Source organism: Anomaloglossus baeobatrachus, chromosome 5, assembly GCF_048569485.1.
Source record: "Anomaloglossus baeobatrachus isolate aAnoBae1 chromosome 5, aAnoBae1.hap1, whole genome shotgun sequence".
In the NCBI taxonomy this organism is placed as follows: domain Eukaryota; kingdom Metazoa; phylum Chordata; class Amphibia; order Anura; family Aromobatidae; genus Anomaloglossus; species Anomaloglossus baeobatrachus.
The window spans coordinates 370,001-389,821 of NC_134357.1; the positions used below are offsets into that span (position 1 = coordinate 370,001).

At 43.0% G+C, this 19,821-nt stretch overlaps 1 protein-coding gene across 2 annotated transcripts in view; it reads left to right on the forward strand.

The window, feature by feature from the left end:
* Positions 1–19,821, forward strand: part of MCMBP (minichromosome maintenance complex binding protein) — a 229,680-nt gene that overhangs the window by 163,040 nt on the left and 46,819 nt on the right. For both annotated transcript variants that reach the window (XM_075348130.1, XM_075348131.1), the window contains 2 exons: positions 4,526–4,704; positions 4,785–4,908. In XM_075348130.1, the coding sequence (XP_075204245.1) occupies positions 4,526–4,704; positions 4,785–4,908 (303 nt within the window). The remainder of the gene's footprint in view (positions 1–4,525; positions 4,705–4,784; positions 4,909–19,821) is intronic.

The following is a 19,821-nucleotide window of genomic DNA, read 5'->3' on the forward strand; positions in this document are numbered from 1 at the left end:
ATTTTGCCATTTTTTTTTTTTTACTATTATAATTTTTTATAATTTTTATTCTTAAGGATTCACATAGCATCATGAAATTTAAACTAGAGAAACATAGGTTATATTATAGCAACCAAACAAATAAGCTTCCAAAAGCATTTGTTTACAAAATTACATGATGGGGTTACATTTATATCACAGAAAAATACACAGAATTTAATCAGCGAGTCATTCATTACAAGAAACCACTAATATCATAGTCTCTATTCAGACCAAGCGGCTGCAGAGATTGCAGCCTGAATATCCAATACGTCTCTCTCCTCTTTAACATTGTGGTGCGATCTCCCCCTCGTCTGGGCAGCATTGTGGTGCGATCCCCCCCTCGTCTGGGCAGCATTGTGGTGCGATCCCCCCCTCGTCTGGGCAGCTGGACCTGCTCCAAGATCTGGAAATGTAGTTGGGAGACATTATGCCTAAATTCAGCAAAATGCTGGGATACAGGTAAGGTTAGATTTTTTTGCCTTATTGTATACTTGTGATTAGATAGTCTCTCTTTTAATTTTTGAGTGGTTTCACCTACATAAATTAAACCACAAGGGCATTTCAACATATACACCACAAAACTACTATCACAAGTATAATATCCATTTATTCTAAACGATTCCCCTGTACGAGGATGCTGAAATGTGGATCCCTTAATCACACCTGAGCAGTGGACACAGTTCAGACACGGGAATGTGCCTGTCACAGGTTTAGAAAGAAATCTCTTTACTAGTTTACTTTCACTGCCCAGGTCCGCTCTCACTACTTTATCCCTAATATTCAGAGACCTACGATGAGACATAAGGGGAGGTCTGTGAAAATCTTTAATATTGGGGTAGGAGTTAGATAAAACATTCCAATGTTTCCTCAAGACTTTATGGATGAATACAGACCATGGGTGATATGTGTTTGAAAAAACTAGCCTCTGCTCTTTATCCCTCTGTGTGGATTGTCTGTCTTTCTGCTCATTCAGTAACCTTGAGGGGTAACCCCGCTGTGAAGACTTTTTGGACATTTCATCTACTCTTTGCTCAAGCACCTTTTGGATCAGTAACTATTCTCCACACTCTTTGATATTGTGAGTATGGCAATGATTTTTTCAGATGAGGGGGATGATTACTAGAAAAAAGCAGGAGATTATTTTTATCAGTCGGCTTTCTATATAAGTCAGTGTATAGATTATGATCGTCACCCTTAATGACAATTTTATCCACAAAATTAATTCTGTCCAAATGACAGTTCATTGTAAACTTCAGTTCAGACCAGATAGTTAATCTCATTAATAAAGATCTCCAGGGCTCGAATGTCACACCTCCAAATACAAAAAATATCATCCAGGAATCTGTGCCAAAAAACACAGTTCGCTTGGAAAAAAAAACACTTGAATAAATAAATTCCTTTTCAAACCACGCCATATAAGCATTGGCGTAAGGAGGTGCGACATTCGAGCCCATCGCTGAGCCACAGCGCTGTTTATAGAAGGTGTCCTGAAATAAAAAATAATTCCCATTCAAAGTTAAAGCAAGTAGCTCAAGAAAAAACTTTTTTTGCATATCCGAGTAATCCGTCCCATTCAATAGCCACTCAACAGCTCTTATTCCTTTTGAATGAACAATAGAGGTGTAGAGACTACTGTGACGGGGTATGCAACAGAGCAGTGAGGGACGCCAGGCTAAGGAACAATCCAAAGGGCTTTATTGGAACCACAAAGAATAAGCAGCAAACATAAATATAAATCCTTCAAATCTGCAAGGAGTCCACAACAGAAAGAACAAAAGATCCAGGGGCACCGCCTGGTATTCCGATGCCAGGGGAATTAGGGCAATGGTCCTTATATGAGTTCCTTGAGTCCAACAGGTGAACAACAAAACACAATCCCACGTGGCCGCGGATCTCCAGTCTGTAACAGTCCACACACACAGACCCCAGGATCCAGCCTCAGCTATGGATCCTAGTCCTTCTCCAGCCAAGCTCCAACTAACTGAACTAACATGTTCTTCTCTCCTGGGATCAGCCCCTTAGGTGGGCACACCTCCCCCTGGCCATTTGATGCATGAATGGACTTTAGACTGCTGGCTCTGTTCTGTTTACCAAGTTGTAGATTGGAGAAGTCCCATGCTGAGAAGAACAATATACATATGCAACCCCCACCAAATCAATGACAATAGCTACTGCTGAAGCCTGAGTGCAATATGATACAGGCTGGGGGGAAGGTATGGTCACTTACATCCCAAGACATAGTATTACAGCAAATACAGTGAGAAGGTAAAATACATCACATGGCATCTTATACAAAAATATGGGATGGAGAAAACTACATACATCATGACAACTACTCACATCTAATGTTACCAGTAAAGGCCCCTTTATGCAGTAATCATCTTTTGTTTGAGAAAGGCTTTCGCCGAAATGCGTTATAATATTTGATGCCTGTACATGGAATTGTACAATAAAAAGAATCTACATTCATAAAGAAGAGTGCCGGTCTTTTTCTTCAATTATGTATATATGTATGTGTGTATATGTATGTATGTATGTGTGTGTGTGTGTGTGTGTGTGTGTGTGTGTGTGTGTGTATATATATATAATATATATATATATACACATATACACATACATACATATATACGTGCATATATACATATATACACACATACACACATACATATATACACACATACATATACACATATATACACACATACACATATATATATATATGTATGTGTGTATATATGTATGTATATATGCGTGTATGTATGTGTATATGTATGTATATTTATATATTTTATATAGTGTGTATGTATGTATGTATATATGTATGTATATATATATATATATATATATATATATAATATAATAGCTGAATGTGTATGTATGTTCGGGATTGGCATCTGCATCATCACAGCTACTCACACGTCTGGACCCCAAGACCGTCATAGGCTATGTGGTGAGGTGAAATTTTAACCCGGCGCGTTCCAATTTACCAATCAATTTTGCCCCCATCTATGTAATGGGGAGAAAGTGAAACGAAAAGTGTAACCGCACCGTCGCATTTACAATCACGAAATTTTGCACAGACACCTCATGTGACCCAGGGAACCCATCATAGACTGTTTTGACAGGAAAATTTAACCCCGCGTTTTACAGTTATGCTCCAAAAAACATGCCTCCATTAAAGTAAATGGAGCCTGGAACTACAGGCTATTAGAGAGAGACAGAGAAATAGAGACAGACGGTGAAAGACAGACGGACATGCAGACAGGGAAGGAGGAGACAGCCAGAGAGACAGACAAAGATAGATGGGGAAATACACAGACCTTGATAGACAAAGACTGGGAAAGAGGCGGCCGGCCCTGGCAAAGAGACAGACAGATGTGGAAAAAGACAGCCGGTGAAAGAGAAAGACAGACACGCACATATAGAGACAGACACAGAGATGGAGACAGACTGATACAAATACAGACAGAGACATAGACACAGACAGACAAAGAAAGACACAGACAGAGAGACAGACAGACAGAGACTGGGAGAGAGACAGTTACTATCCCGGGCAACGCCCGGTTACTACAGCTAGTGTGTGTGTGTGTGTGTGTGTGTTTATATATGTGGTTTTTGCAACAGCTATTTCAGTTTCATATATCTAATAACTGATGGACTGAGTCACCAGACCTGAATATCATTGAACATCTGTGGGATGATGTGAAGTGGCTGTCCATGCTCGGCGACCATCAGACTTAACTGAACTGGAATTGTTTTGGAATGGTCAAATCTACCTTTATCCAGGATCCAGGAACTCATTAAAAGCTACAGGAAGCGACTAGAGGCTGTGATTTTTGCAAAAGGACGATCTACAAAATATTAATGTCACTTTTATGTTGAGGTGCCCATACTTTATGCACCTGTCAAATTTTGTTTAAATGCGGATTGCACATTTTCTGTTAGTACAATAAACCTCATTTCAATCCAGAAATATTACTGAGTCCATCAGTTATTAGATATATGAAACTGAAATGGCAAAAACCCAAATTGTTATAAAGAAAAAAGGTTACCATTAATAGGGATGCCCAAACTTTTTCATATGACTGTATAATATATAATATAATATCTATCTATCGATCTATCTATCTATATATATATCTATATATCTATCTATCTATCTCTATATATCTATCTATCGCTATATATATATATAATATATATATATATATATATATATAGTGTGTGTGTGTGTATATAATATGTCTTAGTTCTGGTCAGTGGTGTTTCCTACGTACTCGGGTGCTGGGCTGCTGATTGCGTTTATTTATAGTCCATATACACAATCTATTCAGCTAATTGGGAGGGAGCGCTTTCACACTGGCTAGTGATCAGGAGCAAGTCCCATCGTGACTGCACTTAGGAAAGAGTAAAGTCTTGGGACATAGATGTATTGGGCTTGTGGGAGGTGTGCAGAGATGGGAAAAAATCAATCTGACCTTCACCAGGGCTTGTTGTCTTGCAGTGACCTTGTGTCGTCTCTGCTGGACCCTGCAGTCTGTATGGACACCCAGGAGGAGCAGCGTTCACACAGTCCCCCCACATCGCTCGTGCCTCGGATTCATGCCATGGTAATCCATAAACTACAGCACCCAAATCCAGTAATCCCGAGCTCCAAGTGTGAAACTGAAGAAGGCAAGAAGTGTAAGTAATGATCTATGGACATCCAGCTTATGGCTTCACCTTCCCAGCACCATGTGTCTCATTTGCTTCTCCATTTCCAGGTGTATCCAGTTTCATGTCCGAACTGCCATGTGTGAGGGCTGAGCTATTGGGGTTCTTGACGCATGCTCTAATGGGTGATGGTCTGGCAGCGCAGTACCTCCTCTTTCACCTTATCTCCACAGTGTGAGTATTACTGAGCAGGACCATCTATTCTGCAGCTCCTCATGCGTCATCTGCTTCTGCTGAGGCCAAGTATCCATCAAGTGTAAAATGTTGAATCCGAGAGTTTCTGACACCTGAGCATTGATACGTTCGTGAGAGTCTAAGCTTTATGGTGGAGGGTAAAGATGCTGCTTACGTAGTCTCATGTAATCCTCATTGCAGCAGACAACGCCCATGCAGTCTGTAAGAATATAATGTCTGTGCGTGCGTGCGGTGCCGTCTCTCTGTCCTGACGCAGACTCTGGGGATTGCCGGGACGCCCGTCTTACCCTGCTGCTGGATTTTCACTGTTCTTCAGAATATATTCTTCTCCTTTACGATTTATTTTGTATAAATGGTAACCGGTAGTGCCATGATATTGGTTGTCCTTGTACAGTTGATCCCTCACTGGTGACCCGCGTCAGATTAGAGGATCACCAGTGAGGAAAAAATTGAGTGACTTGTTTCTCCAGACCTCGAGCGCTTGGAGAAACTGTCCTCTACTCATGAGCACAGAAATTGTGTGCCTTCCCCGAGTTGTTGTAGGGTTATACCATTGTCAGACGAGTGTAGTTCCCGTTGAAAAGTTCCACTCGTCGCCCCCTTCATACTCGTTAGGAGATTTTCTGTCTTTCACAGACCAAACGTGAAACCTTAAAGTGCACCAATCACCCGGATTCTCCTATATAACCTATAGCCAGTTCTATACTGGCACTATTAGGCTGATTCTATACATACCTGTAGTGGGCAACTCGGATGTTTAGAATATGAAATCCAAGAAAGTAAAGGTTATAAAATCACCAGCTCCTTGAGTGACAGCAGCTGAGGATCAGATACTATCTGGGGGGTATTCATAGTGATCCCCTGTTAGAAGTAGCATAAGTATTATACCATCGATTTCACTTTTTCCCTTGCAGGACCTGTGTGAGGTCATACCCATGTGACCAGAATGGGCGGTATTGGCTTTGTTGGTATTATCTTTGTTGGCTGAGGCCCTGCACCTTCTGGTCACATGGGTATGACCTCACACAGGTCCTGAAAGTCAAAGTAAATCAATTATATAATACTTATCCCCTCCCCCTGTTAGAATTAGCAAAATTATGAATACCCCCCCCCCCCCTGCTATTATCTGATCCTCGGCTGCTGTCACTCAACAAGCTGATGATTTTATAAACTTTACTTTCTTGGATTTCAAAACCTAAACATCCGAGCTGCCCACTACAGGTATGTATAGAATCAGCCTAATAGTGCCAGTATAGCACTATATGTATAGAATGAGCCTGATAGCGCCAGTATAGCACTGTATATATAGAATCAGCCTGATAGCGCCAGTATAGCACTGTATGTATAGAATCAGCCCGGTAGCGCCAGTATAGCACTGCCTTTAGGTTATATAGGAAAATCCTGGTGATTGGTGCGCTTTAAGAAAAAAAAATTGTGAATATCACACCATGAGACTAGATAATACTTAGTAAGCTATAGAAGTCTGAAAACTATTAACCCTTCTATGTCAGCAATCCCCTCCGTCACGGCCCGCTGGGCAGATGCAGGATGTCGTCCTTTGCTGAATTGTGCACTTTATTTCTGACTGTCCTCCGTTCATGCCCTCAGATTGATTTTTTTTCTCTGTTTTTTTTCTTTTCACTTCTCCGTTTGGGGGATCTAATCAGGTAATGTATGGGGTAAAGCCTGCTTTACACGAGACGATTGATTGTGCGATAGCACAATCGATCGTACCCGCCCCCGTCGTTTTTGCGTCACGGGCAATTAGTTGCCCATGGCGCACAAACTCGTTTACCCCCCGTTACACATACTTACCTTGTGGATGACCTCGCTGTGGGCGACTTACGTCCACTTCCTGGAGTGGGCGGGACGTTCGGTGTCACAGCGACGTCACACGGCAGGCGGCCAATAGAAGCGGAGGGGCGGAGATGAGCGGGATGTAAACATCCCGCCCACCTCTTTCCTTCCATTAAGTCGTCGGGTGCCGCGGGAGGCAGGTAAAGCTGCTGTTCATCGTTCCCATGGTGTCACACGGAGCAACGTGTGATGCCACGTCAACGATGAACAACCTCCGCCATTTTAATTAAACAATTTTATGAAACCTAGCGACGAGTACACTACTCACGATTTGTGAGTGTTACTGCGTCGCTAGGAGGTGTCACACGAGACGACGTCGTGCGGTATGCCGGATGTGCGTCACGAAAAACGTGACCCCGACGACATATCGCACAATCTATCGCCTCGTGTAAAGCCCGCTTGAGTGTTTTGGGGGTGGATTTCACTTCTGAGTTTCCCAAAAGCTGTTCTGCTGTTCCAGTCTGTCTTTATGGAACATGAGGTAATCGGGCGTCCATTAGCATTCCCTGTCCTGACAGGGACCTCCCTGATACAGAACTTTGCAGGCTGACCGCAGTCAGAACCTCATTAATCCTCTTTGAATGTACCTGATTTTTATGGTTTGGCGGAGCATGAGCACTTCTGCCTACTAAGGAGCTGATCCCAGGAGAGGTAGGAAGAGAAACACGCTTCCTTGAGTTGTGGTTGTGTCTTGGAAGGATGAGGATCTGCTGCTGTGGCCAGATCCTGGTATCAGTGTATACTGGAATCACCCACCATGCGGTATCGTCGTCTTACCCAACCTGTTGGATTTCAGGAATTATTCTATGGACGAGTGTGTTAGCTTCCTTGGCTGTGTTTGCTGAGTCAGTGCAGGCGCCTCCTCCATTATCATCATCATCCTCTGGTCAGTGCAGGCTATTATGATTCAGTGACAGAGGAGGATCAGAAAAAAGGACAAAAACTAGGAAACCCAGAGTGTTACCAGAGTGGTTGGAATCTTAGCAGACTGCAGACCTCACACTGACCCCCCAACTAGAAGTAGCCGTGGGACATGCCTACGATGACCTGGTCGCCTCGACACTGCCAGAGAACTAATTATTCCTACAGATAGAAATAAAAGAAAAGCTAATCTGCCTCATAGCAGTTCCCCTAAGGATATAGATAGCCCCCCCCCCACATATAAAGATTACGGTGATGTAGGAAAACATAATACACAGGAAGAAAACAGATTCACCAAAGATGAAGCCCAAAATATATATAATATGGAAGAGCACTGTCTGCAGCTGTGCAAAACCCTAGAAAATACCAACACGCCTGATATGGAAGAATATGGAGTCCACACGGACTCTGCCCCCACAATATCAGTACTCTGATGTTACTGGGATCCTAGCAAAACACTAATATAGAGGAGGGACTGAAATCAGAACGAAGCATGACAAAACAAAATATACTGCAGAAAACGAAGCAATGTACACAGACATTCCCAGCAGGGAATGATCCAACTCCACCCAGACTCCACACAAGCAAAATCAGAAAATAAGCCTTAGTACCTAAACAGAAAACAACAAGTAATATGAAGCAATCAGCAGGGTACAAAGACCAGACTTATCTGTAATGAGTCCAGGCAGAAACAGAAGGTTAGGCTGGCTTCAGGATTTCCTAGAACACAGGAGGAAACATTGAGCACCAGCCAGGAACAAGAGAACACTACACAGTTATATAGGCCAGTCAAAACAACCTGATTTCTAATCCTCATCAGCTGTCTGACTTCTATTAAGCAAACCAACTCCACTACCAGCATTGGCCACAAGAGTGAGCCCGAAACTGGAACCCAGTTCAAATGTGTTCACAACTGTACCCCCCCCTCCTTGAGGAGGGGTCACCGAACCCTCACCAGAGCCCCCGGGTTTGTCAGGATGGGCCCGATGAAAAGCACGGACCAAGCGATCAGCATGTATGTCAGAAGCAAACATCCAAGAATTATCCTCCTGACCATAACCTTCCCACTTGACCAGGTACTGGAGCGTCCGTCTAGTAATACGGGAATCCAAAATCTTCTCCACTACATATTCCAGATCCCCTTCGACCAACACAGGATCAGAAGGCACTGCCATGGGTACTACTGGTTCACCATACTTTTTCAATAAAGACTTATGAAAGACATTGTGAATCTTGAAAGTCTCTGGAAGAGCCAAATGGAAAGAAACAGGATTAATTATCTCCAAAATCTTATAAGGCCCAATAAACCTTGGCTTAAATTTCGGGGAAGAAACTTTCAAAGGAACATGTCTGGAAGACAACCAATCCAAGTCCCCCACTTTAAACCGGGGACCCACAGTCCTACGTCGGTTGGCAAACCGTTGGGCATTTTCCTGGCAGTAGGACAATTTATCCATCCCTTGATCCCAAATTTGCTGCATTTTCTCTACTACAGAATCAACGCGCAGACAGGCTGAAGCCTCCATCTGCTCTGAAGAAAACAGAGGGTGAAACCCGAAATTGCAAATAAAAGGAGACCTCAAAGTGGCCGAACTGGGGCGGAGCCTGGACCGGGATGTGAGCACACACAGGGAGACACTCTCCTGCTGACTCACCGTGATACCGCTGTAGCCGCCGCACGGCTGATGATTATAGTAATACCGGAGGGCAGGGGAAGGTACCGGCATCCAGCAGGAGAAGTCTCGGCTCCTGAACCGGCAGCATGTCCAGGCGGCAACAGAGGGAAGTTGGAGCAGGCAAAGGGCCTGGATCACAAAATGGCACCGAGGTCAGAGAGGAGGCGGAGAAAGCAAACACATCCTGCCAGCATCGCATGGAAACAGCTGCAAAGCTTGCACAGTTTGCAAGACAATCAGAGGAATCTCTGCAGGAGCCCGGTAAGATGGTGGAGGAGAAAAGTGGGGAGGAGGAGGAGGAGGAAGATCTGGAGGAGGCTGAAGGAATAGACAAACAGGAGGAGGATTCAGGAGAGCAGCAGGCAGCAGAGGAAATACAGGAGAACCCCACTATTAAGGATGTGTTTCAGGTGGTCTTCTTTTGCAAACAGGCCCTCACAACATTAACCCAGCAGGTGCTGGGAATACAGGGAGATATAGCTACTCTCAAAAAAGATCAGAAGAAAACTGATATGAGAACCAGTGCTGTGGAGGAAAGAGTGGGGGCAGCTGAGGATCATATAGTTACACTGAAAAAAGCAGAGAAAAAGTTCCATCAGCAAATATCTTAGTTGTCCCCAAAAACTGATGACTTGGAGAACCGTTCCAGGAGGAACAATATAAGACTGGTGGGCATCCCGGAAATAGTAGAGGGAAGAAATCCTACTGAATTCATAGAAACGTGGCTTAAAGAAAAGATTGGGGCTGATAATTTGACCAAGTTATATGCAATTGAGAGGGCGCACAGAGTCCCAATGCAACCGCAACAACCTGGCAAGGGGCCCCGTATGATGCTGGCGAAACTGCTTAACTACAGGGACCGGGATATTATTCTACGCAAGGCGTGGGATCTGGAGAACCTGACAATTGATGGACACTCAGTGGCTATATACCCTGACTACTCAGTACCAGTACAGAAGCAAAGAATGCAATTTACAGGGGTAAAGAGACGACTCCGTGAGCTGGGGGTTAAATATTCCATGATGTTCCCAGCAAAACTTCGAGTAGCAGCACTGGAGAAGGTGCACTTTTTTTCTTGATCCAGAGGAGGCCATGAAATGGATAGACATTAATGCAAGGAAGCTGCAAACAGGAGAAGGATAGAAGCTGGCTTTGAGTGACACTGCAATTTCGTGATTTTCCTGGACTACAGGACTGGCTACTCATAAGCATTTGCATATGCTAGAGGAGGAGGAGACTTCATAAGCCCATTTTTATGGCAGTGACGGTACACCACTTTTTTTTTTTTTTTTTTCCCCCTTCTCTCTTCAACAATAAACTGGAAGAGGATCTCTTGCTCCTGTTCCTGAGTGTTAGGAAACTTCTCCTTGCCCCATCTAACACTAAGCTGGACAATGACAGGAGGAGGATAATAAATCCCCCCTTTTTTTTTTTTTTTTTCTGGCCGTGCGGCAGCGATTGATAAATGCTTAAGTTTTCAAAAATTCATATGTTAGTAGTTTACATTATATGATATATGCAAATGAAGACGAATATGGTGAAGGCGGGAGGTGAGTTAGGGCGTTCTGCTCACTGGGATGAGACAGGTTTGGTATGAGCGAAAAGGAGGAAGGAGGTTGACCAGTCTGGGGGAGACAGACCTCATTCCCTATAAGGGAGTTAAAGATGTAAATCGGAGGTGGAGGAGTTTTGTTGGGGTGGTTCTAAGGGGCGGGTTAGGGGAAGGGAAAGACACAGAGGTACAGGATGTTTGTTTAAAGATAACCAGTAATTTTCAACATGGGAGAGGAGATTAAAATATTATGTTGGAATGTAAGGGGACTGTCGGAGGTAGAAGAGACGCAATGATAAAATATATGCTAGACCATAGACCATCAATAATGTGTTTATTGGAGACGCATTTGACCAGCGAAACAACAAATGTACTGAACAAGCGATGGGTGCAAAAGGCGTATCACTCTACTTTTTCTACTTATGCTAGAGGGGTCTCTGTGTTGGTCCATAGATCCGCCTTATATGAAGAAGTGGAGACATGGATAGACACAGAGGGACAATATGTAATGGTGATCTGTAAGTTGTATGGACAATTATGCATTACTGCTATATATGTTCCACCGCCTTACTCTAGTGTCAAAATTAGAGAGGTGAGAGAGCGCTCGACTAAATGGGGAAAATTGCCATTCTTGTTGGTCGTTGACTTTAATAATGTCATAAATGCATATTGGGACAGGAGTAGAAACTCAGGGGAGGCGAGGAGGGACGGAGCGACAGCATTTGGTATCTTTATTCAAGAATTGGGGTTGGTAGACGTTTGGAGGATAAGGAATTTAGGGGTGACTTGTTTTTCCTGTCACTCAGCGACCCATGGTACTCTTTCCCATATAGACCTGGCCTTGGGAAATGAAATTATGGATTCTGGAATTTCAAATGTTGAATATTTGGCTAGAGTAATATCGGATCATAGTCCAATACTGGTATCTATTAAAAAACGGAGTAGGAAAGAGGCTAACAAGAGAATGGAAGCTACATCCGGTTTGGGTAAAAAGTAGTGACATGGACGGTATAGCCAGTGAGATTCTGGAATATTTTGCCCTTAATAGAGGTAGTGCGGATCCATTGGTAGTTTGGGACGCCATGAAGGCATACCTGAGAGGCCTTTTATTTAGAGAAGTTTGCCGGTGTAAATCTCATAGTAGACAGGGGGAAATTGATTGCTTAGAGGTCTTGAAGGGAGCAGAAGCAGAGATGGTAACACAGCCCCCACCAGAGAATAGGCAGAAGTTAAAAGCAGCGCAGGAAGAAGTTAACAAGGTGCTATTGGAGAAAGTGGCTAGGAAGCAGGCTTTTCAAAAAGAGAACTTTTATGCGGAGGGAGAAAAGGTGGGACATCTGTCGGTGGTGACTGCAGCCCAGAGACCATCATCCTTTGTGCATTGCATTCGCACCACAACGGGAGATTTGGTTACGGAGGGGTTAGATATTCTGGACATGTTCGCAGCCTTTTATGAGGAATTATATTCCACTAGAGGGGAGACGAGACAGAGCGACCTAGAGGCTTTCTTAGGTACAATGACATTACCCAAAATTACAGAGAAACACAGTCTAGAGGGCCCTATCACACTTGAGGAGATAGAGCTTTGCATGGCATGGCAAATGAAAAAGCCCCGGGGGTAGATGGTCTACTGGTGGGGGTATACAAATCTTTGGAAGAAATACTTTTACCCAATTTGCTGAGTGTCTTGGAGGAGGCAAGGGAGAGGGGGACACTAGCAGAGTCTATGAGGGAGGCGATAATAACAGTAATACCTAAAGAGGACAAGGATCCAAAACTCCCCGAATCATACAGGCCCATTTCACTGTTAACGACGAATGTAAAAATTTTGGCCAAAGTACTCTCTAATCGATTAACAGAAGTGATATCTACCCTAATCCACCAGGATCAGTCGGGTTTTATGCCTAATAGATCCATGGCAAAAAATATACAACGATTATACCTTAACATGCAACTGCCGGTGGACAATCCAGGACAGAGAGTAATAGCTTCGTTAGATGCTCATAAAGCATCTGACAGTGTGGATTGGGGATATCTGTGGGGAGTGCTAAGACATATGGGATTTGGCCCTAATTTTATATCCTGGATACAGCTGTTATATACTAGACCAGTAGCTAAAGTGAGGATTAATGGAATGTTATCACACACGGTGGATCTACAAAGGGGTACTCGCTAAGGATGTCCGCTTTCGCCTCTCCTTTTTACTCTGGCAGTGGAACCACTGGTGGCTGCTATACGACAGAACAGAGACATAAAGGGATTTGTATATGGCCATCTAGAAGAGAAGTTAGCCCTCTATGCAGACGACATTCTATTGTTTCTGGGAGACCCAGGGGCATCGTTGAGCTGTGCCATGCAGGTGATCGAGCGGTACGGGGGGATCTCTGGACTGACCATCAATTGGACCAAATCGAATCTGTTTCAGGTGGACGCGGGAGTGGATAGGTCGATCCTGGGAGATGAGGTCAACAGACTGCGGATTGTGGACCAGTTTAGATATCTGGGCATTCAGGTATCCATGCCAATTGGGAATTACATTACTATTAATCTAGTCCCTTTGCTGAAGCAACTGCGAAGTAAGATAACTGCTTGGAATAAGCTTTATTTATCAGTAATAGGACGGATTAATCTTATTAAAATGGTGCTTATGCCCAAGATACTCTGTGTTGCACAATTCTCCTGTTTGGATCCCTCAGAGTCACTTTAAGGAGATTGATTCCGTGTTCCGTGCTCAAATATGGAAGAACAAACAAGCCAGACTTAAACTCGAGATGCTACAGAGACAGAAGGATGAGGGGGGGCTAGCACTACCAAATCTGGGAATATATTATCTGGCAGCTCAGAGTCAACATTTCAGGGGATGGGCAGATTTAGGGGTGGTAGACCCAGCATCCAGACTGTTAGGGCATGTTCTGCATCGGAAACAATTAGTGTTCGGACTGGAGGACGGATAATTTGGGAGAATAGGAAAAACGAGCCCCACACTTAGCCTGATGAATAAAATATGGAGGAAGATCAAGCAAATAAGAGGGATTACAGCAATAACTGAATTCTCTCCGTTGTGGGACAATGAAAACTGCTCTGAGATATACAAGATAGGCAAAATTAAGGAATGGGCACGTAAAGGTATATGGTATATGGGGCAAATTCTTAGCCAGGGACGTCTGAAATCGTTTACACAAATACAGGATGAGTTTGGGATATCCCCACTTGGGTGGTACCAGTACAAACGGTTAGCGCATGCAGTGGTGGCTCATGGGGTTAAGCAATCATTGCTGTTACAGGCAGACCTAATACTGAAATGTGTGTGTAGTAGTGGACCCACAAGAGGAATCATATCTACTATATGTAGGGACCTACTGCATACATATTTGCTTGATCACCCTGTAAACACTAGGACTAAATGGGAGGCAGAGATAGATGGGATCACTGATAAGGCATACCTCCCAACCGTCCCGGATTCTGCAGGACTTGCACGATTTATCAGGGCTGTCCCGCACTCCCGCGGCTCACAGCTGATGTCCCGGCTCCTGCGCTCAGTGGAGTGAATAAATTAAATTAAATAAATTATCATCGGCTGGATTTTCGGGGCGGCCGGGACTCGAACTCATGGAACTGTGAGTTCATTGTTTCAAAGGCAGCAGCTTTGCCACTGAGCTACTGCCTGTATTGAAAGCAATAGGAAGATTTTGTTATCTTGACCTCTATACTGCAGACACCAGAAGCAGATTATTCAGCTGCAAAGATGGATGGAGGGATGGATGAATGGAGGGATGAATGGAGGGATAGAGGGAGGGATGGATGATAGAGGGATGAATGGAGGGATAGAGGGAGGGATGAATGGAGGGATAGAGGCAAGGATGGATGGATAATGGAGGGATGAATGGAGAGATAGAGGGAGGGATGGAGGATAGAGGGAGGGATGGATGGATGATAGAGGGATGAATGGAGGGATAGAGGGAGGGATGAATGGAGGGATAGAGGCAGGGATTGATGGATGATAGAGGGATGAATGGAGGGATAGAGGGAGGGATGGATGGATGATAGAGGGATGAATGGAGGGATGAATGGAGGGATAGAAGGAGGGATGAATGGAGGGATAGAGGGATGAAAGGAGGGATAGAGCGAGGGATGGATGGAGGGATAGAGGCAGGGATGGATGGATGATAGAAGGATGAATGGAGGGATAGAAGGAGGGATGAATGGAGGGATAGAGGGAGGGATGAATGGAGGGATAGAGGGAGGGATGAATGGAGGGATAGAGGCAGGGATGAATGGAGGGATAGAAGGAGGGATAGAGGGATGAATGGAGGGATAGAGGCAGGGATGGATGGATGATAGAGGGATGAATGGAGGGATAGAGGGATGAATGGAGGGATAGAGGGAGGGATGAATGGAGGGATAGAGGCAGGGATGGATGGATAATGGAGGGATGAATGGAGGGATAGAGGGAGGGATGGATGGATGGATAATGGAGGGATGAATGGAGGGATAGAGGGAGGGATGAATGGAGGGATGGATGGATGATAGAGGGATGAATGGAGGGATAGAGGGAGGGATGAATGGAGAGATAGAGGCAGGAATGGATGGATGATAGAGGGATGAATTGAGGGATGAATGGAGGGATAGAGGGAGGGATGAATGGAGGGATAGAAGGAGGGATAGAGGGAGGGATGAATGGAGGGATAGAGGGATGAATGGAGGGATAGAAGGAGGGATGAATGGAGGGATAGAGGGATGAAAGGAGGGATGGAGGGATGGATGGATGATAGAGGGATGAATGGCGGGATAGAGGGAGGGATGGATGATAGAGGGAGGGATAGAGGGAGGGAGGGATAGAGGGATGGATGGATGATAGAGGGATGAATGGAGGGATGAATGGAAGGATAGAGGGAGGGATGGATGGATGAATGGAAGGATAGAGGGATGAATGGAGAGATAGAGGGAGGGATGGATGATAGTGGGATGGATGGATGATAGAGGGATATATAGATACACGACAGATAATAGATAGATAGAGATAGAATCATAGATAGATAGAGGGATAGAATCATAGATAGAATCATAGATAGAGAGAGAGAATCATAGATAGAGGGATAGAGATAGATAGATAAATAAATACTGTATCTCAATGTTGGTGAAAGAGTCAGATTCATTTGTTCCCATAAAACTACTATAAAGAAATGAGGAAAAAAATACAAATACAAATTTATTTTTTTTTATCTTCAGCACCTTGGATTCAAACCAGCAACGTCTGGAGCACAAGCAAAACTTGTGTCCAGCAACCTCCTGGCTTTCCTAGCAGGGCTGTGGAGTCGGTAAGCCAAACCTTCGACTCCGACTCCGACTCCGACTCCTCAAATTCTCTTGCACCGACTCCGACTCCGGCTCCGACTCCGACTCCGGCTCCGACTCCGACTCCTACATATATTGCTTATAGTTAGGTGAAAAATTTATTGTAGTACATGAATATGTGTATGTGAACATCAGACATTTAATAATTTTTATGATACAATAATCAAGATATTTGGATAGAACATAAAATATATTTATTGGAATACAACTTTAGAACACAAAAAACTGTAATAAATTGTAAATATGTAATACACTATGTAATATACAGTAGATTACATATATATCTTGTGTGTGTGTATATACACTGTATATATATATATATATATATATATATATATATATATATATATATATATATATATATATATATATATATATATATATATATATATTTTACATATTTACAATTTATTAGTTTTTTTGTGTTCTAAAGTTGTATTCCAATAAATATTTTATGTTCTATCCAAATATCTTGATTATTGTATCATAAAAACAATTAAATGTCTGATGTTCACATTGTACTACAATAAATGTTTCACTTAAATATAAGCATTATACTAAATGTTGTTATTTAGTAAAATATTCAGCACATTCTGCATTGCACTCCTGTCCCCAATTTATTATATATTTTAGGAGTCGGAGTCGGTGCATTTTATACCGACTCCGACTCCGACTCCACCAAAATGAGCTCCGACTCCGACTCCGACTCCACGACTCCGACTCCGACTCCACAGCCCTGTTTCCTAGCTGCTCTAGCTGTTGAGCCACTAGGATTGATGTCAGAGGGAGGATTTCACATAAATGAACCTACAATGCAGTCTCTTACACAGCAGATTACACAGGACACAGCTACATTGTACAGAGCAGCATCTCTATGTCCTGTATTCTAGAGGGAGAGGAAAAGAGGATTTTTTTTTTCTTCTAATAAAGTTACTAAAAATAATTAAAAAAAATAGAATAATGTAATTTTATTGCACTTTTTTATAAAATAATAAACATCACAAATCAGCAAATAACATGGACATATTTGGTGTCCCTGTAATCGTAATGACCTGAACAACACAGCGAACAGATTATTTATGGGGATTGGTAAATGGCGGGAAAAAAAGGCGCAATTTATTATTTTTCTTTATTAAAACCCATAAAAAATGTAATAAAAATGGATCACTGAGGCCGTGTTCACAGATAGCGTAAATGCGGCATTTTTTCTGCAGGTGTCCGCTCCACGAGTGAAATAACAATGTTCTCTGATTATTGCGTGTTTGCGGTATTTTTTATACATTGGCCCCCTTATTTGATACATGTTTGTTGCTGATGTGAATCCTGAAGCTTATAAAGAAAGAAACACCAAATCCGCACAGTTCAGCGGCGTCTTTCCACGCGCTAGGAGCGGAGATTTCAGGACGTCTCATCCACTTTTCTTGGACAATTAGTTCATATTCACATGTAGTGTAAATGCTGCATTTTTTTCTGCTGTTTCTTTGCACATTTATTCTGCTGTGTTTAATTGTCCAAGTAAAGTGGATGTGATTCCATGAAAAGACGCCGCTGAATTCTGCGGTTTTCGGGGGGGGGGGTTCTCTGGAGGTTTCTATGTGGAGCTTAAAAAAATGCAGGAAAAAGCTTCTCTGTACAATAAAAACACTTAAACGCAGATTCACATCTGAACCAAAAACGCATTAAATAATGGAGAAAAGGCAGAAAAAATGCAGCAAAAATGGAAAAAACAGAGAAGATTGTTATTGTGTAGTTTGGTGCAGACAGAAACAAAAAGAAACAGAATTTATGCAACGTGTGAACACGGATTGATAGGCACAAATAAGCAACATGTCATATAGTGACACAGAAATATAAAAAAATTCTGACTGCTATAAATATGAGTGAACAGTCCGGGGCATCTGCTGAATGACCCTTACTGCCAAATGGGTGTGGCTAGGGGTGTGGCTAGGGGCGGTCAAAATTTGCCGCTGCGCGCGCCGCATACTTTGTCCCTCTTTCCTTTCTTGAAAAGTTGGGAGGTATGGATAAGGTATGGGATAGTGTTTTGGAATACATACCGAAATTATCAATGAGTGAACCAGCAAGATTATCCCACCTCTACGTGGTGCATAGGGCATATAGAGCCCCGCTAATTATGTGTAAAATGGTATTGAGGAGTAACTCCGACTGTCCTAGATGTAATGGAGAAGGTGCCGGCATTTTCCACATGATGTGGATGTGCCCCAGGTTGGCACCCTTTTGGATAACTGTTCTTAATAGAATAGAAGGAGCTTATAGATGTAAACTTCCCAGACAACCCCTGGTATGCCTTCTAGGTTACGTGGAAGAAATTAGAGTAGACAACAATTTTAAAATAGTGATAGCCAGAATGCTGTATGCGGCAAGGAAAGTAATTGCCAAACACTGGATGCAGGGGACCCACCGACTAGAGAGGAATTTGTCACATATGTTAATCATATTGTTCGAATGGAGAGAAGCATATATGGGAAAAGGAAACGACTTGCACTTTTTGATAGATTGTGGAATCCGTGGTTGCAATATAGATAAATATTAGAGTTGGGAGATGTTGGACTAGGGGCAGAGATAGTTCTATACATTCCAATATATGCTATTGAGGGGTTAAAATGTAAGATCTTTGATATTGATATGGGTAATATGTACGCTTAGGGGGGAGGGGGAGGGGATGTTGAGGAGGGAAAGTTTATAGTTCTGCTCGTTATTGCTGAAAATATAACACGTTTTGCATACTTGGTAAAAAATAAAAATTTATCTGATTTAAAAATAAAAAAAAGTGGCCGAACTAGCCCTATTATTAAGAGCAAACTCAGCCAAAGACAAAAAAGAAACCTAGTCATCCTGGTCCACAGACACAAAACATCTCAAATAGTTTTCCAAAGTCTGATTTGTCCTCTGTCTGTCCATGTGTCTGAGGATGAAACGCAGAGGAGAAGGATAACTCAATTCCCAGTCTTGAACAAAAAGCTCTCCAAAATCTAGACACAAACTGGACTCCTCTGTCGGACACAATGTTTTCAGGAATACCATGCAAACGAACCACCTGACGAAGAAACAAAGGCACCAACTCCGAAGATGATGGCAACCTAGGCAGTGGCACCAAATGGATCATTTTGGAATATCTATCACAGATTACCCAAATAAGTCATCCCCTGAGAAACAGGGAGATCGGAAATAAAAATCCATTGAGATTTGAGTCCATGGTCTCTTAGGTACCGGCAATGGCAATAACAATCCACTAGAACAAGAACAACAAGGCTTGGATCTAGAACAGATCCCACAGGATTGTACAAAACTCCTCACATCACAAGATAGAGAAGGCCACCAAAAGAACCTACTCACCAAATCGCTGGTGCCAAAAATCCCCGGATGACCAGCCAACGCAGAACAATGAATTTCATTCTTCACTTTACTCCTCCATTGGTTAGGAACATACAATTTACCCACAGGACATCTTTCAGGTTTGTTCTTCTGAAATTTCTCAAGAGCTAGTCTTAAATCGGGTGAAATAGCAGA